The sequence below is a fragment of the Salmo salar genome, chromosome ssa04 (genome assembly GCF_905237065.1).
Source record: "Salmo salar chromosome ssa04, Ssal_v3.1, whole genome shotgun sequence".
Taxonomy (NCBI): Eukaryota; Metazoa; Chordata; class Actinopteri; order Salmoniformes; family Salmonidae; genus Salmo; species Salmo salar.
The window spans coordinates 58497105-58521827 of record NC_059445.1 but is presented as its reverse complement, the minus strand read 5'-3'; the positions used below and the strand labels follow the sequence as shown (position 1 = coordinate 58521827).

The window sequence follows — 24723 nt, the reverse complement described above, 5'->3', positions numbered from 1 at the left end:
GGTGTTCTTGGGGTTGTACTCATCCTTCTTCTTCCTCCAAACACGGCGAGTGGAGTTTAGACCAAAAATCTCTATTTTTGTCTCATCAGACCACATGACCTTCTCCCATTCCTCCTCTGGATCATCTAGATGGTCATTGGCAAACTTCAGACGGGCCTGGACATGCGCTGGCTTGAGCAGGGGGACCTTGCGTGTGCTGCAGGATTTTAATCCATGACGGCGTAGTGTGTTACTAATGGTTTTCTTTGAGATGGTGGTCCCAGCTCTCTTCAGGTCATTGACCAGGTCCTGCCGTGTAGTTCTGGGCTGATCCCTCACCTTCCTCATGATCATTGATGCCCCACGAGGTGAGATCTTGCATGGAGCCCCAGACAGAGGGCGATTGACCGTCATCTTGAACTTCTTCCATTTTCTAATAATTGCACCAACAGTTGTTGCCTTCTCACCAAGCTGCTTGCCTATTGTCCTGTAGCCCATCCCAGCCTTGTGCAGGTCTACAATTTTATCCCTGATGTCCTTACACAGCTCTCTGGTCTTGGCCATTGTGGAGAGGTTGGAGTCTGTTTGATTGAGTGTGTGGACAGGTGTCTTTTATACAGGTAACAAGTTCAAACAGGTGCAGTTAATACAGGTAATGAGTGGAGAACAGGAGGGCTTCTTAACAAGAAATTTGTGGAGTGGTTGAAAAATGAGTTTTAATGACTCCAACCTAAGTGTATGTAAACTTCCGACTTCAACTGTACAGGGGCAGGCCCAGAGGTAACTATGCATAGTATAGAGTTCGAAGCAGGGGTTGAAACCAAAATTATTTTCCAATCTTTTCGTTCTGAACAGAACCATTATTTTTTTCATTCCGTTCCACTGTTCCGACCCAGCAAATTCAAGTTCTGAACCAGTTCAAACCTCCAAAAAACTTAATGGTTTAAATTGTTCCTTGTTTTTCCTTTTTAAACCTCTGAAATACAGTACCAGTCAAAAGTTTGGACACACCTACTCATTCAAGGGGTTTTCTTTATTTGTATCTTTATTTTTTTGTCTATATTGTAGAATAATAGTGAATACATCAAAACCTTGAAATAACACATATGGAATCATGTTGTAACCAAAGAAGTGTTAACCTGTTAGGGCTAGGGGGCAGCATTGACACGGCTGGATAAAAAACATACCCGATTTAATCTGGTTACCACTCCTACCCAGTAACTAGAATATGCATATACTTATTACATATGGATAGAAAACACCCTAAATTTTCTAAAACTGTTTGAATGGTGTCTGTGAGTATAACAGAACTCAAATGGCAGGTCAAAACCTGAGAGATTCCTTTACAGGAAGTGGCCTGTCTGACCATTTGTTGAACTTCTTTTCCATCTCTATCATTTACTAAGGATCTCTGCTCTAACGTGACACTTCCCACGTCGTCCATAGGCGCTCAGAGCCCGGGAAAAAACAGAATGTCGTCATTCCAGCCCCAGGCTGAAACACATTATCGCCTTTCTCAAGTGGCCGATCAAGAGACACTGGCTCATGCGCGTGACCCCGACCGCCCCCGCCTTTGGGATTTTTTCCTCTGTTTGCCGAAAAGGAGATTCCCTGTCGGAATATTATCGCTTTTCTACGAGAAAAATGTCGTAAAAATTGATTTTAAACAGCGGTTGACATGCTTCGAAGTACGGTAATGGAATACTTAGAATTTTATTGTCACGAATTGCGCCATGCGCGTGACACTTCTTTACTATTTCGGATAGTGTCTGGAACGCATCGAACAAAAACGCCGCTATTCGGATATAACGATGGATTATTTTGGACCAAACCAACATTTGTTATTGAAGTAGCAGTCCTGGGTGTGTATTCTGACGAAGACAACAAAAGGTAATGAAACTTTTATAATAGTAAATATGATTATGGTGAGTGCTAAACTTGCCGGGTGTCTAAATAGCGAGCCCGTGATGCCTGGGCTATGTACTTAGAATATTGCAAAATGTGCTTTCACCAAAAGCTATTTTAAAATCGGACATATCGAGTGCATAGAGGAGGTCTGTATCTATAATTCTTAAAATAATTGTTATGCTTTTTGTGAACGTTTATCGTGAGTAATTTAGTAAAATGTTAGCGAATTCCCCGGAAGTTTGCGGGGGGTATGCTAGTTCTGAATGTCACATGCTAATGTAAAAAGCTGGTTTTTGATATAAATATGAACTTGATTGAACAAAACATGCATGTATTGTATAACATAATGTCCTAGGGTTGTCATCTGATGAAGATCATCAAAGGTGAGTGCTGCATTTAGCTGTCTTCTGGGTTTTGGTAACATTATATGCTGGCTTGAAAAATGGGGGTCTGATTATTTCTGGCTTGGTACTCTGCTGACATAATCTAATGTTTTGCTTTCGTTGTAAAGCCTTTTTGAAATCGGACAGTGTGGTTAGATTAACGAGAGTCTTGTCTTTAAATGGCTGTAAAATAGTCATATGTTTGAGAAATTGAAGTAATAGGATTTTTAAGGTTTTGAAAATCGCGCCACAGGATAGCAGTGGCTGTTACGTAGGTGGGACGAATTCGTCCCGCCTAGCCTAGAGAGGTTAAACAAATCAAAATATATTTGAGATTCTTGAAAGTAGCCACCCTTTGCCTTGATGACAGCTTTGCACACACTTGGCATTCTCTCATTCAGCTTCACCTGGAATGCTTTTCCAACAGTCTTGAAGGAGTTCCCACATATGCTGAGCACTTGTTGGCTGCTTTTCCTTCACTCTGCGGTCCAACTCATCCCCAAACTATCTCAATTGGGTTGAAGTCGGGTGATTGTGGAGGCCAGGTCATCTGATGCAGCACCATCACTCTCAAATAGCCCTTACACAACCTGGAGGTGCAGATAGAGCAGCAACGCTATGGCGCGAGCAAGCTATTTACACACATTGGACAGACAAGTGTATGGTGCGAGATGCGACTGCGAGAGAGGGTGGTGGAGGCGGCTTGGTTTGAAGCGCTGGGCATCTTGTTGTTATGACATGCATTATCTGAATTAGGCTCACCAAAATATACCTACGGAGGACCGGCTTCTATGAAGGAACTTTTAATGTCTTTACACTTCAGAGAGTTGGCTTAACCTCTCTTGGGTAGGGGGCAGTATTTTCACAGCCGGATGAAAAACGTACCCAAATTAAATGGCCTACTACTCGGGCCCAGGAACTAGAATATGCATATTATTATTGGATAGAAAACACTCTGAAGTTTCTAAAACTGTTTGAATGATGTCTGTGAGTATAACAGAACTCATATGGTAGGCAAAAACCTGAGAAAAATCCAACCAGGAAGTGGGAAATATGGTTCTTGTAGTCTTTTCAAGTCATTGCCTATCTAACACACAGTGACTCAGGGTTAATTTTGCACTTCCTAAGAATTCTACTAGATGTCAACAGTCTTTGGAAAGTTGTTTGAGGCGTCTATGGTGAACTGAGAGTGAACAAAGGAAGTTGGAAGTTGTTGACTCAGGAAAGCACATGAGTTCATTGGCGTGCATTCACATGAGGGGTAGCTGTGTTCCAAAAAGTTTTCCAAGACATTGGAATCGTCCGGTTGGAATATTATTGAAGTTCTAAGTTAATATTTTATCAACGTTTATGATGAGTATTTTTGTAAATTGTAGTGCTGATTCACCGGGAGTATTGGAGGCAAAATATTTTCTGAACATCACGCGCCAATGTAAAATGCTGTTTTTGGATATAAATGTCAACTTTATCGAACAGAAAATGCATGTATTGTGTAACATGATGTCCTAGGAGTGTCATCTGATGAAGATCGTCAAAGGTTAGTGCATAATTTTAGCTGTTTTTCTGGTTTTTGTGACGCCTGTCCTTGCTAGGAAAATGGCTGTGGTTTTTCTTGTGTTGGAACTGTCCTAACATAATCTAACTTTATGCTTTCGCCGTAAAGCCTTTTTGAAATCGGACAATGTGGTTACATTAATGAGACGTGTATCTTTAAAATGGTGTAAAATAGTCGTATGTTTGAGAACTTTGAATTATGACATTTTGTGGTTTTGAATTTGGCGCTCTGATTTTTCACTGGCTGTAGTGTGAATCGCTAGCGTCCCACCTGCCCAAGAGAGGTTAAAAGACCAGGCTCGTCAGTTGTTACGGGTACACTGGTGAGTTTCCAATCTCTCACTACTCGTAACTCCCTCTATGCTACCCTGTTGTGGGGAGACCAGACGCTAGCGTCCCACCTCCCCAAGAGAGGTTAACGTTGTACGAAAATTAGCTAACAAGCGTGTCTGTGCAGAGCGGCACCATAATTAACTTCTTATGGGCAGGTGGGACGGTGACGTCCCACCTGGCCAACATCCGGTGAAATTGCAGAGCGTGAAATTCAAACTACAGAATTAGAAATATTTAACTTTCATAAAATCACAAGTGTAATACATCAAAATAAAGTTTAACTTCCAGCCGCTGTGTCAGATTTCAAAAAGGCTTTATGGCGAAAACACACCATGCGATTATCTGAGGACTGCGCCCCGCATACAAAAGAATGAAAAACATATTTCAACTAGGTAGGTGCGCCACGAAAGTCAGAAATAGCGATATAATAAATGCCTTACCTTTGATCTTCTTCAGTTGGCACTCCAAAAGATCCCAGATACATCACAAATAGTCCTTTTGTTCGATAATGTCCTTCTTTATATCCATAAAAACTCAGTTTAGCTGGCGCGCTTCAGTCAATAATCCACCCAGTTTCCCTCCATCAAAATGCATACAAAATGAATCCCAAACGTTACTAATAAACTTTTCCAAACAAGTCAAACAACGTTTAAAATCAAACCTTAGGTACCCTAATACGTAAATAAATTATACAATTTAAGACGGATTATCGTTATTGTCTTTACCGAAGAAAAAATACCAAAGAACGCGCTCTCTCCCATGCGCTTGGAAACACTACAGCCAAAATGGGATCCACCTTGAAAAACTACAATTTCTGGCTCATTTTTCCAAAAACCAGCACAAAACTTTTTCTAAAGACTGTTGACATCTAGTGGAAGCCCTAGGAACTGCAATCTGGGAGGATTTCGCCTTATAATAAAAGTGACAGCCATTGAAAACAGTGGTAGGCAAAAATAATTTGGGGGATGGTTTGTGTTCGGGGTTTCGCCTGCCATATCAGTTCTGTTATACTCACATACATAATTTTAACAGTTTTCGAAACTTTAGAGTGTTTTCTATCCAAATCTACCAATTATATGCAGATCCTATCTGCTGGGCCTGAGTAACAGGCAGTTTACTTTGGGCACGCTTTTCATCCGGACGTGAAAATACTGCCCCCTATCCCAAGAGAGGTTAAAATAAAAATGTCTTACATTTTTGTAGTTAAACGGTTTTCGGTTATGTTCCCTGAACTAGTTACAACCCCTGGTTCTAAGTGAGTGTATAGTCCTGCTACTGCCCAAACCAGTGGCTACTCCAGAAGTACCATTAACAGGTTAAACTGCAGTACTATGAGTCATCCAGCAGCTACCACAGAAACACCATTGACAGGTTAAACTGCAGAACAATGAGTCATCCAGGGGCTACTACAGAAACACCACTGAGGGGTTAAACTGCAGTACTACGAGTCATCCAGGGGCTACTACAGAAACACCACTGACCGGTTAAACTGCAGTACAATGAGTCATCCTCAGGGAAAGAACACTAGTGTCTTTGATCTCCATTTTTAAGAGACAATGACCTCGCTTTCTCTTTCAACTCCTACTCTCCCCTACCTCTTCATGTCACATGATCTATCTGCAGGTACAAACAAATTCCACTCTAAACAAAGGAATGGTGGTTATTACTATGTACATTTAGGTCTGTTCAAAGGGAGACCAAGGATGATGTAAGACCTCTAAGGGGTCCATGACTCAATGAAGGAAGGAGACTGAAAGCATGCAGCACCTTTACGATATATTATTTGTATGATTCTTTAAAGTGTCGAGTCATGGGAGAGAAAGTGGTGGTGTAAGGGGATGCTCTCCTAATATGGACAATGTTGTGGCAAAGTCACTTGTGTATGTAGGCCTACAATCCACCCCTCACACTTTAACACAATCCAATTCCAGCCCATTCTCCAATCTGCTCTTCATTTTGTAAATGAATTACATCTGAATGGTGGAAAAACAAGCTGCCTATTTCTCCATGCTCTCTGTCTTTGACCTTTCCATGCTGTTTCTGTGTAGTGAGACTTAATTGTCCAGAGCCAGCCAGTCAGCGGCCCACACATCATCGACAGAGTGAGAATTAAACAGGCAGTGAATCCAGAAATCTGGAGGGAATTGGAAAATCAAAGCTCATCAATGTTCTTTTACCTCATTGTGTGTGCAGCTGCTGCAATATGTGTATGTGTCACCATCGGTTGTATATACAGTACCTTCGGAAAGTATTTAGTCCCCTTTTTCCAAATTTTTGTTACGTTACAGCCTTATTCTAAAATGGATTAAATCGATTTTTTTCCTCATCAATCTACAAATTTTTGCTAATGTATAAATTTTTTTTTTTAAATGTTACATTTACATACAGTGGCAAGAAAAAGTATGTGAACCCTTTGGAATAACTTGGACTTCTGCATTAACTGGACATAACATTTTTCTGTAGTTGCAAATCAGACCTATACAATGGTCAGGAGGAATTTTGGACCATTCCTCTTTACAAAACTGTTTAGGTTCAGCAATATTCTTGGGATGTCTGGTGTGAACCGCTTTCTTGAGGTCATGCCACAGCATCTCAATCGGGTTGAGGTCAGGACTCTGACTGGGCCTCTCCAGAAGACATTTTCTTCTGAAGCCATTCTGTTGTTGATTTACTTCTGTGTTTTGGGTCGTTGCCCTGTTGCATCACCCAACTTCTGTTGAGCTTCAATTGACAAACAGAACCTTACATTCTCCTGCAAATTGGGAATTTATTTTTATGTCGATAATAGCAAGCTGTCCAGGCCCTGAGGCAGCAAAGCAGCTCCAAACCATGATGCTCCCTTCACCATACTTTACAGTTGGGATGAGGTTTTGGTGTTGGTGTGCTGTGCTGTGCCTTCCTCCACGGATAGTGTTGTGTGTTCCTTTCAAACAACTCAACTTTAGTTTCATCTGTCCACAGAATATTTTGCCAGTAGCGCTGTGGAACATCCAGATGCTCTTTTGCGAACTTCAGATGTGCAGCAATGTTTTTTTTGGACAGCAGTGGCTTCTTCTGTGGTGTCCTCCCATGAACAGCATCTTGTTGAGTGTTTTACATATCGTAGACTCGTCAACAGAGATGTTAGCATGTTCCAGAGATTTCTGTAAGTCTTTAGCTGACACTCTAGGATTCTTCCTGACCTCATTGAGCATTTTGCGCTGTGCTCTTGCAGTCATCTTTGCAGGATGGCCACTCCTAGGGAGAGTCACAAGAGTGCTGAACTTTCTTCATTTATAGACAATTTGCCTTACTGTAGACTGATGAACATCAAGGCTTTTAGAGATACTTTTGCAACCCTTTCCAGCTTTATGCAAGTCAACAATTCTTATTCTTGGGTCTTCTGAGATCTCTTTTGTTCGAGGCACGGTTCACATCAGGCAAAGCTTCTTGTGAATAGCAAACTCAAATTTTGTGAGTGTTTTGTATTGGGCAGGGCAGCTCTAACCAACATCTCCAATCTAGTCTCAATGATTGTACTCCAGGTTAGCTGACTCCTGACTCCAATTAGCTTTTGCAGAAGTCATTAGCCTAATGGTTCACATACATTTTCCAACCTACACTGACTGTTTAAATGACGTATTCAATATAGACAATAAAGAATGGTCTGAGAGTCATTTAGATGCCTTTTGGCACTCTAAGTGGGCTGTCATGTGCCTTTTACTGAAAGGCTTGTGTATGGTCACTCTACCATAAAGGCCTGATTTGTGGAGTGCTGCAGAGATGGTTGTCCTTCTGGAAGGTTCTCCCATCTCCACAGAGGAACTCTGGACCTCTGTCAGAGTGACCATCGGGTTCTTGGTCACCTCCCTGACCAAGGCCCTTCTCCCACGATTGCTCAGTTTGGCCAGGCGGCCAACTCTAGGAAGAGTTTTGGGGATTCCAAACTTCTTCCATTTAAGAATGATGGAGGCTACTGTGTTCTTGGGGACCTTCAATGCTGCAGACATTTTTTCATGCCCTTCCCCAGATCTGTGCCTCAACACAATCATGGGTTGAGGTTGGGTGATTGTGGAGGCCGGGTCATCTGATGCAGCAATCCATCCCTCTCCTTCTTGGTCAAATAGCCTTACACATTCTGGAGGTGTGTAGGGTCATTGTCCTGTTGAAAAACAAATAATCCCACTAAGCGCAAACCAGATGGGATGGTGTATCACTGCAGAATGCTGTGGTAGCTATGCTGATTAAGTGTATCTTGATTTTAAAATAAATCACTGACAGTGTCACCAGGAAAGCACCCCGACACCATCACACCTCCTCCTCCATGCTTCACGGTGGGATCCGCACATGCGGAGATCATCCATTCACCTAATTTGTACTCATCAGACCAAAGGACAGATTTCCAACGTCTAATGTCCATTGCTCATGTTTCTTGGCCCAAGCAGTCACCTCCTTATCGGTGTCCTTTAATGGTTTATTTGCAGCAATTCAACCATGAAGGACTAATTCACGCAGTTTCCTCTGAACAGTTGCTGTTGAGATGTGTCTGTTACTTGAACTCTGTGAAGCATTTATTTGGGCTGCAATTTCTGAGGCTGGAAAACTCTAATGAACTTATCCTCCACAGCAGAGGTAACTCTGGGTCTTCCTGTCCTGTGGAAGTCCTCATGAGAGCCAGTTTCATCAAGGCGCTTGATGGCTTTTGCGACTGCACCTGAAGAAACTTTCAAAGTTCTTGAATTGTTCTGGATTGACTGACCTTCATTTCTTAAAGTAACGATGGACTGTTTATTTGCTTATTTGAGCTGTTCTTGCCATAATATGGACTTGGTCTTTTACCAAATAGGGCTATCTTCTGTATACCACCCATACCTTGTCACAACACAACTGATTTGTTCAAACACGTTCATTTCTTTGCATCTTAACTTTTAACAAGGCACACCTGCTTTTGAAATGCATTCCAGGTGACTACCTTATGAAGCTGGTTAAGACAATGCCAAGAGTGTGCAAAGCGGTCATCAAGGCAAAGGGTGGCTACTTTGAAGAATCTCAAATATAAAATGTATTTTGATTACCACACTTTTTTGGCTACTACATGATTCCATATGTGTTATTTCATAGTTTTGATGTCTTCACTATTATTTTACAATGTAGAATATAGTAAAAATAAAGAAAAACCCTTGAATGAGTAGGTGTGTCAACTTTTGACTGGTACTGTATATTACATGTAATTGTTTTATTTTGCAAACAAACAAAATGAAGAGACAAAACAACATGGTTTGTTAAATTTACAATGATGGCCGATGAACCTCAAATTTTGAGGACAAATAATTGACAGATATCAATGAGCATAAAAATGAATTGAATGGATGAATGGGTTGCATTTATTCAGCACTTTCATTTTCTAGGTCTCCAAGAGCTTTGCATTGAGGGGTAACTCAATTCATGCACCACATACAGTATGTGTAGAACCTATGGTCTTATTGTGGAGACAAATGTTGCTGGGTCTGTCATGGTGTAGTTGCTTTTGATTAAGCGGACCAGAGGATAAAATAACCATATGTCTGTGTACTTGTCAGGTAATCAACATGATGACAAACGTGGCCTTCCAGCTTGTTGTATATTTAATTCCACATATATTACAACGCCAGACTATACAGTATACTCCATAGACGTTTCTGCTGATGCCAGTGAAAGCAACACAAGATGAGTTGTCCAACTCTGACTTGCTGCTCAGACACAATCTGCAGTGTTCCATGAGAGAGAATGTAAGATAGATAGAGAAACAGAGAGAGACCGTGTGAGAAAGATAAAGAGAGAGAAAGAGTAGAGAGCGAAAGAGAGAGAGATGGGGCATCAGAGAGAGACAGAGAGAAAGTACATAGTAGTGAGCAGAGAGAATGACTGTGGAGAATGTAGAGAGACATAGGATAAACATCTCAGAGGTTAATAGAATACGACAAAATGTTCAGTCTGGCAGAAAACTAGCGCTGCCACCGTGGCCCCTCACTGGCTCCCATAAACAAACAGAACCAGGGGAGTTATGCACCCCAAAAATCTGAGGGGGCACAATGTATGAGAGGATAGCGGGTGGGTGGTCCGTAGGGGGGCTAGGCCCCTGTGCGTGAGTTGGAGACTAGCCTTTTCAAACACCTGAAACCGCTTTTTTCTGCAATCTAGAGCCATAATCATTAAGCTTAATTCCATGTAAAAAAAAGTATATTTTTCTGCATATTTAATCAGACCTCTGGAGCTGTCTGTATCCTATTTATTTTAAGAAAGTAAATATGCTTCTCTGCATCTCTGCTAAAATATGGATAAACGATTGAAAGGAAAGTGAGTCTTATTCAGTATATTTAGTTATTCTTCCCTGTAGCTCAGTTGGTAGAGCATGGTGTTTGCAACACCAGGGTTGTGGGTTCAATTCCCACGGGGGGCCAGCACAGAAAAAAAAAAAAATGTATGAAATTGTATGAAATGTATGCATTCACTACTGTAAGTCGCTCTGGATAAGAGCGTCTGCTAAATGACTAAAATGTAAAAAAAAAAAAAAAGTAAAATGTTATTGCTTGCTTTTCTAAAGTCTACCAACCTTGCCAGCAAGCATGCCAGTTTAGATCGTAAGACAAGCTAGCTACTCTAACTTGATTGACAACCTGAAATAGAACCTATCTGGGCTAGCTAAAGCCAACTTCATAAAAAAGTAGTATTACAGAGAAAAAATTAAATAACAAAATGTAAACAATTCTAAACAGTTTTAAAGGTAAAATCTAAGGGGGCATGTGCCCCTGTGCCCCCTATGGGAATTATGCCTCTGAAGAGAAGAACAAGCTCCACGGCCCCTTTATATGACAGGCCCCGCTTAGCTCAAGTGGGACTGTTGCTGTTCCATCCTGAGCCCTAGATCAGTCTGCCCAGAGCGATGATCCATGTTCCAGAGAGAGGACTGCGAGGGTTATGGATGGATGTCTTGGGTGGAGCAGCTGCTCCAGGGAGGCCACCCAAGCTCCCCTCTCACCACATTAGATAGAAGCCTCTCCCAGGCAAGACCAACGGCGCAGGATGACATGGAGCCCAGATAGAACCAGAGTAGCAAGGCTCCTGTTTGAATAGGATGGCTACCTCTGACTCTCAGGACAAAGAGCTCTGTAACCTTTCTACCCATGGTTAAAAAATGCTGCAGCAGCAAGCACAGTGGAGGAGGTTGGGGAAAAGACAAGGTTTATGTAACCCTGCATGACTCATCTGTCTCTGACACGTGCCAAGACGTGTCTGAATCTGTATGCCCCACTTATCTCTCTTCCTGCTCTTAATGAGAAAGGTTTATTAGTATGAGTAAGTTTTACAGGAAGACCCAGGATAAGGACAGTGTTGCTAATTACCATTACTGCTGACACATGATGTTAGTGAAGTTCGCCTTGTTAGCCCAGTCCAGAACAGTAAAATGATATGAATTTAAATGGGGGAACCCAGATATGACTACTGCCAATTGTCACGTCCTGACCAGCAGATGGAGCAAGTGTTTTAGTTTTGGGGTCAGGACGTGGCATGTTTGTATTGGTTAAATGTTGGGTGGATGATTGGGACTTCCAATTGAAGGCAGGTGTGTATAGTTGCCTTTGATTGGAAGTCCTATATAGGTGTGTGTGTTTTTCTTTGGGGTTGTGGGTGGTTGTTTTTGCACTGTGTTTCTAGCCTGCAGAACTGTAGCTGTTGTCACTTTGTTTGCATTGTTAAGTGGATGCTTTACTTCTTTATTTTAATTAAAGATGAGTATTCACATACCTGCTGCGCCTTGGTCCATTTCTACAGAAGACAGCCGTTACACCAATAGATCTGTCTCCATTTCCCCATTAACTTTGTAATTGTGTGCTGCAATAGCAAGGAGTGCACGGTTCTTTAATCTGTCATAATCTAGACCAGAGTTTCACTTGCATTAGAACATCCATATTTAACACGACGAGGAGTTCAGACAAGCACTAGGTCTCAGAGGGAAAGTGGGAGTCTGAGGAATTACGGCCTACTGTTTGAATCTGCTTGGTCTCGCATCAAGCCTGCTCTGTGACTGGACACTGACTCTGACTCCTACAGCTAGCTACTTCCTTTGTTGTACTTTTAAGACACAGAACTGCAATTACTAAACGCTCATAAAAAGACAGCCTAGGGGATCAGAGACCTCACCAACTCTGTCATTGAAACACAACCAGCTCCAGCTTCTCAACCGATACTTATTGCTTCCTCCCCAAGAGAGCAGTTAATTCTGGGGTGAAACTGCCCAGTAGGCCTGTGTATGTGAGTGTGTGTGTGTGGGGAAACGTGCAACGGAAGAGATTTGACTCATTCACTGTTGACCTGTAGCTCTGGCATTCTACGTTTTGACAAGCTGCTTGTGAAGATGGATAGAGTGGAGGCTTGAATTAAAACAGGCAGTATTGTGGCAGTGCTGTTTATGATATAAATAACATTCTACTGATGAAAAGATCTTATGTATCATGACACAAAAAAATAAGCGACACCTGGAGGGGGTGGAGGCAATCACAAGGACAGGTGAAAACAGATCATGGCTTTACATTATGATCTCATTCAAGCTGGAAAATAGTGGCAAATTGTATTCCCTGAGAAACCTAGCAGTCTGAAAATGGCTTATTTTGCATTACAATCACCTGGGAATGGAAATGTAATGGAAAAATTTGATGAACATTTAATGGGAATTTATTTACATTTCCTTGTCAGTAAAATACATGTTATTGAAATACTGAGGACTATTACATGTGCCACCTGTCATTTGTGTTAATCCTTTAATCCTGGTCATAGCTTTGCAATCTTTCTGAACTTTGTTTTACTAATTCTGAGCATTGTACTGTAGTTGGGCATTCAGAACAGATGAACGGTTTGAAGGGTCATTCCGGGTTATACTGAACAAATATACAGCAAAGATAGTTAGTTCAGGACCGGACATCTTTTTGTACAAATACATAATGTAAGCACGCACAGACACACACACTCCCTCCGCATTCATTTTCACAGTCCCACTGTAACTCGACTTTCATCCAAACCCCATCCTTGACGTGTCATGCAGCACTGTTGGGCTTCGGAGCAATTAAATACAACATAAATCTGTAAATTAGCCATCTGCTCTTCTGCCTCCATGGCTCTCCAGTTCTGTCATCAAACTCTTTCCATACAACCTGTGACCTTGAGACCATTTAAAGTACATGAGACAGCAATACCTTTATAGTCCATGGGCCAGCAGGCCAAATTTCACATATTTGTCCACTTGGGGTGGCAAAGTCTAATGATAATTTTCATGTCTGTGGGTTATTTTTGTGGGTTATCGAAGGCAATTTGATAAGATATGAAACAATTGGAATGGTAATGACATCTATATGTGCCCACCTTGGGGGGTCCAAGGTCATACATATATGCATTTTTGTGTCTATGGAGCCAGAATGGACAGTATTGGGATGTGCTCTGTTATCACATGGTACACTCTTAAATAAATGGGTTCCAAAAGGGTTCTTTGGCTGTCCCCATATGATAACCCTTTTTGGTTCCAGGTAGAACCTTTTTGGTTCCAGGTAGAACTCTTTTGGGTTCCATGTAGAACCCTCTGTGTAAAGGGTTATCACTAGAACCAAAAAGGGTTTTTCAAAGTGTTCTCCTATGGGGACACCTGAATAACCATTTTAGGTTCTAGATCGAAAAAAAAAGGTGCTAAGGGTGCTTTCAGACCAAATTGGTTTAGAGAGTATTTCCTTAGTTTTGTTCGTTTGGACTGGTACTTGGGAGTGCACTAAACAACTCACCATGGTTGTTCAAAAAGGGTGGTCTCTGTCCAATTTCATTCATACCACGGTGCGGTTCGCTGCAGGTGAGAACGTGGTCCAGACCAAACACAGGAAAATCACCAGAGGTGTGCATTATTATTGGTTGTTTGAACCACAACTTGATATCTCTGAAACATTCTGTGAGTAGCAACGCATTTATGAACGCATCCGATGCAGATTAAGGGAGACGGGGTCTATACTGGGGATATAGGCTACTTATTATAGCCTACTCACCTTGCAGTTACAGTGTATATTGCACTGTTTCCTCCTGCATGTTGTTGGAATGCCAAAGCGTAAGTAATATGAAGTTTGGGACAAGTTATGCTTTTTGATAATCATAGATTAATTTAACGTGAGCATTTTTTCTAATAAACAAATTACTTGAACATGTAAGAACATATGGTTTTGTTTAGGCATTTTAATTATTTGACATTTGGCAATGTGAAAAAATACAATGTAACAAACAATTAAACTCTGATTCGAACTATAGCTCAGAACTATGTATGAAAACAACCTAAGAGCCCTAGAATCTGATAACTACACCACATTTTACACAGAACACATTTTACACAGAACAATGAGACCCTATATAAATTCATCATAGATTTAGTCTATAATCAGTCCCAGCAGCCATTTATTTCAATAGGGAGGAACTGCATTGATTTTGAATGGCCAGAACTGAATAGAATAATTGGTGTAATAAGACCAATAATGGCTTAAAATGTGTGTTATAATGAGGACAACACAACATGATGACCTAAGTATGTCAGTTATATGTATTTAGCAAAATATTGCCAGAATAGTGGTAAAGATATGCCAAAGAAATTGTCAGAATTGCTGAGTTTTGTAGCCGTTTCAAATATATTACATTAAAACAAACGTTCAAGAAGCTTTCACGGATGTCTATTAATTAAAATGATACTGTATGCAAAATGATTCTATAAATTCTGGCACCATCAAGGAATATGATTTCAAACCTGCCCTGTACATTGCACCCTGTATGAAATCACATAGGAATACATTACGTCCAGAAAAGAGGTCTGTTAACTGGTGAAGTATTTAAGCCTTTATAGATCGGTCTCTAGTTACACTATTTATGGAAAAATAGGGATAGCGTAGTATAGGGCCTACTGAAATATGTATTGGTTAGTGGCTGCTGAGGGTTGTTGAGGGCATCAGCAATGGTCCAACTGCTAAAAGGCTGGATTCTTTTCTAATCACCAATTGGATAATTTATATTAAAGGTTCCAAACAGTGAAAATCATGGTTTTCATCAAATTGGATGATATTTGAATGAAACCAGTTCATAGTAGGTTGACCCAATTATGAAAAATGACTGTAGCTGGTACATTGACAAAGTTGATCATAAAGTTACTGGTCCCCTCCCCCTGTGTCAAACGCTTGGATTCAGGAGGCAGGCATATTATTCATTCACTTCATCAAACTTGTAATGATATGCATTTTAGAAAATTCAACATCTATTCTGTCTGCACAGCTTCCCAGGCAACCACCGCAGCAGGAATGCTGTGATACAAAATCAGCTTTCCCAAAAAAGAAGGGGGGATATGCTGTAAAGTCTGAAGACAGACCCAACATGTTGTAAGTCATATTAATTAGTTTTAAATCAATTGAGGATTTCAGGCACACAAAAATTCCATATACAAACATTGAAAAGTTACACAAAAGAGTGCTCAACCAAATATTGTATATTTACAATTGAGCACTTTAAAAACACCAGAAAACACATTGTAGAATGAGTAGATCACTACATCAACAAATTGATAACATCATAACATCATAAGGACATTCAATTCACTACCCATTTAACAAATTGAGAGCATCCTGTCGGGCTGTATCACCGCCTGGTCGGCAACTGCACCACCCACAACCACAGGGCTCTCCAGAGGGTGGTGCGGTCTGCCCAACGCATCATTGGGGGCAAACTACCTGCCCTTTAGGACACAGCACCCGATGTCACAGGAAAGCCAAAAAGATCATCAAGGACAACAACCACCCGAGCCACTGCCTGTTCACCCTGCTATCATCCAGAAGGAGAGGTCAGTACAGGTGCATCAAAGCTGGGACCGAGAGACTGAAAAACAGCTTCTATCTCAAGGCCATCAGACTGTTACATAGCCATCACTAGGCGGCTTCCACCCAGTTACGTAACCCTGCACCTGAGAGACTGCTGTCCCATATACATAGACTTGAAATCACTGGCCAATTTTAATAATGGAACACTAGTCTCATATGTATATACTGTATTCTATTCTACTGTATTTAGTCTATGACACTCCGACATTGATCATCCTATTATTTATACATTTCTTAACTCCATTCTTTTACTTTTAGGTTGTGTGTATTGTTGTTAAATGTTAGATATTACTGCACTGTTGGAGCTAGAAACAAGCATTTCGCTACACCTGCAATAACATCTGCTAAACGTATATGTGACAAATACAATTAGATTTGAAACATTTCCCTTTTCAAAAACATTACAGGCTACGTAGACAGGTTCCTGGATCTCCACTTCAACGAGGGGAAGCTGTGCGAGATGTCCATCCCAGGCCTGACAAGGAGGCCATAGCTGGAGGAGTCTCCCGCTTCAATCTTCGGGGTGACTGAAGCCCGCTTGATTGAAGTGGGGTACATGAGTCCCCGTCCTCTCCTGTTCCCCTCCCCAATCATCAATTATTTTACGTGACATGCCTCATTTTGTTACTTTGTATCGTTTTATTCAGGCATTCGGACGAGAGATGAGTGTTACAAATTGTACAAATTAATGTGGTCCTGCACACTGTAGGGAGGCTGGGTGCCTATATTAGGCTTATAGCAACAACAACAAAAAATGTGTCTCACAATTATTTATCTTTATATATCATGAGTGTTCATGTTGATCAATATTTCAGCTATGCTGACCAATTGTAAATGTCTGATCAATACATATTGTCATTTATAATGCTTATGCAGAAGCACCAATAAATTGTCCATGTTGTTTTCATGTACATTCCCTTATGCCTAAGTTTCTAAGGTGACTCAGGCTTTACTAATTCATGTGAAGAAGTGTATCAGTGAACTGTCTTCTCTAATTAGTTGCAAAACAATATAAATATATTTGCGTATTGCTGCTGTTTGTCTGATATTCAATAGTTCATTTTCAGTTCTGTTGACCATGAGAGCATTTTGCAGAGAAAATGGGGTGAGGTATACTATTTAGGCTTGGAGTCATGGAAATAATACTTTTTTGTTTACCTTGTTACCTGGGAACGACCACAAGGGTGTTTCAAAGTGCTGTCAGTCAAGGCGAGCTCATGAATACAAGCTCCCCGCCCACATACATTAAGCTTTTAAAGGGACTGTAGTTCCTTCCCTACGTTTTATACTGTAATTTAACTGCATCACTTTTGCAATGATATCCCACTTGCCATGACATCCCACTTGAATCTATTTGGATAAAGGTTAGAACCCTTATATAGCCACCCAGTGTCCAGCACAGATGCAGACGGACACACCAGTTATCCAAATTGCTTTGAGTAACCACACCGATAGACCTCGGAGTGCAACTCAGATGAAACTCCACTGAGAAACATCAACCTGTTCTCATGGTTTCTTCAGACAAGGAGGGGAGGCATACAGCACTACAAGTATCTGACTCATCGCAGGTGCTGAGGATTACTAAGCAAAAAGCAGCCAGACACTCAAACGGCATGGCTCACAGGGCTTGAGCTACAGACTAATACAACAGATATTCAGAGAATCACAGTGGAAATTAATGTCAAACTCCGCAGTCTAGAGCTAAGTACTGTATGCACGGCATTAATGTGAATGGTACACATGTATAATATACTTTAGTGTATGGCCCTGATGTCACCACTCTCCTTTGCTGATGTCACGCTATGACAATAAATGCCAACCTGCATCCTGCGCTGTCACCTCTCTCCTGTGCAGGAAGTGACAGTGTCATTGGTTCTAGACTGGTACTTTGAGGCCGTTGTACTAAACATGCCCTCAGTTGAACTCTCTCCGTTAGAAAAGAAAATAACTGTGGGGTACTCGGAAACTAACATGCAGGGATGAAAGGAGGGGAGAAATAGAAGGAGAGAGGAGGGGAGGAGAGACCCCTAACTTGGATTTAGCTAAGTGGACTAAGACCATAGCAGATCGACCACTGTGAGTGAAAATGAAGTCGCTGTACTAAAGTGCCACAGATCGCAATTACCAGCCCGTCATTATAGTCCCCCTGTGGAGAAAAACCCTATTATTCCAGCACACTTCTAAGCAAATCAAATAATCAATGCCCCAACAGTCATAAAAATAAATCACAAATAAAAAGAGACCGGCAGGTAGGGAGTAGGACTTACTATGGTGAAATTCATGACCTTTACTATCCAGATGGTTAAAGCGAGGTTGACCAGGATCAGGATCATTAACAGCAGCACAAAGAAGTAAAGGCAACGTTTCCGCCAGCCGTAAATCCCCACTTTGTACACGTGTGGTTTCTCTGAGCTCTGGACATTGTTCCTATGAGTGCACTGTTCTTGGGTCATCTGCAAGAGAAGAAGAAGAAGAGGGTAAGTGACTTCCTTGTAAATTAAGCCTATGCATTCTGAACCCAACATGCCTCAAACCGTACATTCTAGCTCTACTGTTGAAGCCGTAGTCAGCCATTGAGTTCGGACACAATGAAAGACAGTTTAGTTAGGAATCAAACTGATTCATTGTCCCATAAGCTTTCTATATATCCATTATTCCTCTCTGCACCAGTGATGTGCTGATAGTGTCCATTAATGATGATTCTAATTGTCCGCCTGTAAAGTGGGAGAAGGCACTGTTCACTTCAAGCTCCATAATAATAGCCTAATAACTCTGTGCAAAATACAATTTTACTTTCTACAGTGCTTTGAGTGGCTGGCTCCGCTGCCAAAGCCAATCGCATTTGACAACCACACACATTCACCGCTAACTGATACAAATGATACTAGACAGCCCTTATGAAAAGTCTAAAGCCAGTCAGCAAAACCAAAAATCTGATTGTACTGTTGCACTTCAGTGTTTGTATGTAGGGAATAGTAAACGGTAGGCATGTGCAGGGACACATTGTTATGATGATGATGGTGATGATGTTGATGGAGAACATGACATTTACTTTGTGCATAGCTCTTATATTTCAGTCCTAAAGTTCCACATGAAATAGTGTGTACCAGTGTTCTTCCATAATTTTTCCCCTTCTTTTTTTCCCCCCAATTTCGTGGTATCCAATTGGTAGTTACAGTCTTGCCCGATCGCTGCAACTCCCGTACGGATTCGGGAGAGGCGAAGGTCAAGAGCCACGCATCCTCCGAAACACGACCCAGCCAAGCCGCACTGCTTCTTGACACAATGCCCACTTAACCCAGAAGCCAGCCACACTGTCAATGATGTGCGTACTGGGAGCGGAGTCAGGTGCAGGAGAGCAGAGAGTTGTGAACAGGCGCACACTTTATTTAGGCAGGAGAAACCAACAGACGGACGCCACTGCGTCAAAACCTCCAGCAAATATGCCAAAGTGCAAAACGCGCAAACAGTCACAATAATCAAGAACAAACAAACAAACATACCTCGTGAAATAAAACACGGAATAAACGCACACCAGAATAGCGCGTCAAAAATGACACGTAACACGAAACAATCTCACACAAAGACATGAGGGGGAACAGAGGAATAAATACATGTAGTGTGATTGGGGAATGAAAACCAGGTGTGCAAGGAACAAGACAAAACAAATGGATAAATGAAAAATGGAGCGGCGATGGCTAGAAAGCCAGTGACGTCAACCGCCGAACGCCGCCCGAACAAGGAGAGGAGCCGACTTCGGCGGAAGTCGTGACACACACCAATGTGTCGGAGAAAACACCGTACAACTGGTGACCGTGTCAGCGTGCATGCGCCGGCCCGCCACAGGAGTCTCTAGTGCGCAATGGGACAAGGACAGCCAGGCCGGCCAAACCCTCCCCTAACCCAGACAACGCTGGGCCAATTGTACGCTGCCCCATGGGTCTTCCGGTTGCGGCCGGCTGCGACAGGGCCTGGACTCAAACCAGTATCTCTAGTGGCACAGCTAGCACTGCGATGCAATGCCTTAGACCACTGCACCACTCGGGAAGCACTTGTTCTTCCATCCTTACAGGTGCTCCAGACTAAATTTACCATGGGTGTGGTTCAGAACAGGACCAAATACTCTATTACCTTCCATGAAGTCTAGTTTACCACGTATTGCACCTCCAGGTTGGCATCTAATCTTCCATTTCCAAAGTAAACATTGAGTTTAGAGCATAACTGTGCAAATACAGACTTAGAGCTTGATTAATTTAATAGGGGGTGTTAGTACTGGCTCAAACCAAGGCTTGCAGACTGTGCCTCACCAGATCCAGGGTCACCAGAGCACGACACAAGAGCAACACTCAACCTACACTACATCAACTAAGGGGGAGGAGGTTCCTTTCAGTCAATCTCACCAGGTAGCTGGTGATATAAAAAATGTATGTGGATACAGCTGTCAGCAACCCCAGGTGGTGTGTACACACTGTACAGTACAGAAACAAACAGACCGAGAGAAACAGGATTCACAAACAGTATTATTACTGCAAACATGACTGTTGTAGTATTAACCATAACCCTGTTGGAGGTCATCGGTAAATCGTATCTCTGTGTGACCCACTGGTGTGTCATCTTACTGTACATCAGCCACAATAACCTGCTGTTGTATTACACACAGAGTTAGTCCCCTCATACACATACGTCTACTTCACACTATAGGGACAAGCCAAGCCAAGCTTTACTGGGCTGGCTTGGTTACGCATCCACCATAGTTGCTGTAACCGTGCTGGAAAAAGGACAATGTGAAAATAAAATATCCAAGCGGTTTGGGTGGGCCTATAGTGTTAATCAGGCAAAAGAGTCAACAGTGTCACCCTTGATTTCGGGATGAAAAAATGTGAGCGGATAAATCTGAGGACAAACCATGGTATTTTACACCCAAAAGGGACTGGTGCACAGAAGTAAAAACTGATGCGCCAGGAAAAATAAATGGACATTTGTAGGCCCACCAGAACACTGCCATTTGAGGGCTTCATCCTGCTATTTAGCTACCGTCCAACGGTAGTTAGATAGTTAGTTAGTGCCTAAAGAAAGAACAGCGGCACAAAACAAAGTCTGTTTCTGATCAAAGGCATCCCAAGCATTGCTGAATGTTGTTGGTTCTTCTCGCTTGCCAAATAACTGGGCATCTCTCCACTAGGCTCTTTTATAGACAACATGTGGTTCGGTACCAGATTCTGCCAACTTCTGTCCCAGTTCTCCATTCAGAGGCAATGCCTGTCCAAATTTGAAAATACACAAAATGTCCTCTACTGTGCCTAGTGCAAGAGGCTCCTGAATGGATCCTAACATTGTTTATGTCTACAGTAAGTTTAGGCTGGGAAGAAGCAGACTTAAGATATAATACATCTACTGTATATGCACAATTATGGGAAGAAAATATGCCATGAGCACGTTTAACTAATTAACATTTTGAATTCACAAGCAGTCCTAATCTTCACTTTTACCACACAACACTTATAAGAGCTATCTAGGCCATATTGTCTCCTTTGCCTCATTGTCTTATTACACGGACACACTGTTCCACTTTACATAATGTAGATATGCATGGCCAATTAAATCAGACTTATTTTAAAGGTCATGGCATTACAGTCAACAACCTAATGAGCATTGAATATGCTCCAAATATAACAAAGTGTTCTCTCAGTGATTCATAAATCATTGAGTTCCAGCTACACAATCAGCAGAATTCATTAACTAACGCTGGTCTGAAGATGAGAATACAGCATGTGATTGCTATCTGCATGGCACAATGAATACTATCAGCTCAACCTGCTCTTTTTCCTTTCTTATAAATACAGTAGGAGAGTGAGCTTTTCAAAACAAGCTTACCAACAAGCTTTATAACCCTGATTAAGGCAACTTGGCAAGGAATGTGTGTGGCCCTCCCTGACCATTTTTGGCTTACAATGCCCTCCAACATATATACTTGTATAAGATAAGATACCTCTGAACATCATTGTTTAATGGTGTTCTGATTATCTCAGGGCCCATGTACTGAAGTCACCCACTCATCTAAATTGCTGTATTCATGTTCAAGAACAGAGGGTTACATACCATTGGATTCAAAGACTCAAGTCTAACTTCATTCAAGAAGTACTGTTGCAGTACAGGCCAAATGTATCTCTATCCATGTAGTGATTTTTACATCACCAAAGTCAACAAGCCCTACAATTACCATAATATTACTTGATTGAGGTCTCGCTGAATATCTGAGCAACCACAAGTAGGGCAGAGAAAGTCTCAGCCAAACTATTTCAATTTGCTTCAAACTGACACTACTTCAAAAATGTTTGGGAGGAATTACATGGGCTAGGGGTTGAAAGGAGCAGGACTCCGCTGTGTTTAAGACATGTGGCCTCAAAGTGAGGGAGAGAGAGAGCCCTCCACATGTGTAATTAAAGAAGGGATTAAGGAGAGAGTGAAAGAGAGATAGAGGGAGTGAGAGTGAGAGAGTCAGGGAGAGATAGACCAGATAGGGTGAGAGACAGAGCGACTTCACTATCAGAGTTACTGAAATAAAATATCAAATCAAAACTTTAAAATAAAACATCGATAATGAAATGCTGAAACTGAGCAGCCCTAAGCTGATGGACACACTGCTTAAATTATTAAACTTAATGCTGGAAACTGGATGTTTCCCTGGAATCTGCAATGAAGGTCTAATAACGCCCATCTACAAAAAAGGAGACAAATTCGACACCGATAACTACAGAGGCATCTGTGTATGCAGTAATCTGGGAAATATATTTTGCAGCATAATGAATACCAGAAGCAGCTTCCTCCCCAAACATCACACCTCAGATCACATTTACTCCCTCCACACTCATAAATCTAAATATCAAAAGGAACACAAGAAAAGGTTTTGCCTGCTTTGTAGACTTCAATTTGGCACGATGGACTATTATACTGACTCCTCCAAATTTATATGGGGGGAAATGTATAACACCTTGAAATCCTAATGTATGAATAATAAATGTGTAATAAAAATTGGAAGCAAAATAACTGAATTTTTTCCCCAAAGACGTGGAGTCCAACAATATTTATATAAATTAACTACCAACAATGTTGGAGCAATCTGCAGCCTCAGTCCTCACCCTACATGACACACATATGCATGCATGTTGTATGCTGAAAACTTAATTTTGTTGTCACCCACAGAACAAAGATTACAACAGAGCCTGTCCCTTGTAGAGCAGTACTGCCAAAGATGGGTACAATTAGTAAACTTAGAAAAAACTTCAATCATGATCTTTCAGAAGAAAGCCAGATCCCAGTGAAACCAGTACCAGTTTACTTACAGTGGAACTACACTAAAACACAGTTGCAGCTATAATTACCTGGGCCTGGAGAAAGGTTCATCAGGGAGTTTTAGGCTGGCTACAAAGGCCCTGAGTGAAAAAAAACTGAAGAGCATTTTATGCTATCAAATCCAGAAATACAAATATCCCAATAAATATTTGGTTAATAAGTGAGTATACGCAATGCCCACAGAAAAATAAGTGTGTATACGGCATATACCTGCATATACCCTCACTCCAACACTGCTCAGAACAGCTTCAATTCGTCAGTGCATGGACTCTACAAGGTGTCTAAAGCATTCCACGGGGATGCTGGCCCATGTTCACTCCAACATGGCTGGATGTCTTTTGGGTGGTGGACCATTCTTGATGCACAGGGGAAACTGTTGAGCGTGAAAAAGCCAGCAGCGTTGCAGTTCTTGACACACTCAAACCGGTGCACCTGGCACCTACTACCATACCCCGTTCAAAGGCACTTTCTATGTGCGCCATTCACGCTGAATGGAACACATACACAATCCATGTCTCAATTGTCTAAAAGGCTTAAAAATCCTTCTTTAACCTGTCTCCTCCCATTCATATACACTAATTGAAATGGATTTAACAGGTGATCATAGCTTAAGGGATCATAGCTTTCACCTGGTCAGTCTACTGTATGTCATGGAAAGAGCAGGTGTTCCTAATGTTCCCTTTCTCTAATCACCATTATTTATATTTTGCTGTTGTTGATGTCACAATCTCACTTTGCTTTAGAAAGTGGCCTTGTAATTCATGCTAATAAAGCTTATCTGAATCAGAGAGAGAGAGAGAGAGAGAGAGAGAGAGAGAGAGAGAGAGAGAGAGAAAATAAAACCAAAAATATATCCTGTACTGCATACATGTACTGTACTCACCTTTCTAGCTAGCACATGATACAAACCAACATCACAATACCCAAAACAATACCCACTCCTACAACCGTATATCCAAAACATCTTCCCCAGCTATACAGACAGCCCCCCAACACACCATATCTTCTCAAACATCTCCACACTTTTTATCATTTCATAGAACTCAAACTCAACCCTAAGGCGCGCAGAGACCATCCCATTAAACAATTGTAAAGGGTTTGTTATCCCCCCACTTTTGACCCTGTTCCTCTTTGTTAGCCAAATAGCTAACTTTGCCTGAGCAAACAGAAAATTCAACAAAACAGATTTGGCCTTCTCCTTACTCGAAAACCTGTATCCCATTATAAACACCCCAACAGTAAAAACCACCCCCAACCTCTCACACAGACATTCCAACAGAGACATTAATGGAATTAACCTGGTGCACACAGAA

At 41.6% G+C, this 24723-nt stretch overlaps 1 protein-coding gene across 2 annotated transcripts in view; it reads right to left on the bottom strand.

Moving 5' to 3' along the window:
• Positions 1-24723, bottom strand: part of LOC106603489 (delta-sarcoglycan) — a 111966-nt gene that overhangs the window by 67568 nt on the left and 19675 nt on the right. For both annotated transcript variants that reach the window (XM_014197253.2, XM_014197254.2), the window contains one exon: positions 18325-18510. In XM_014197253.2, coding sequence (XP_014052728.1) covers positions 18325-18510 — 186 coding nt within the window. Of the gene's footprint in view, positions 1-18324; positions 18511-24723 lie in introns of those variants that run through there.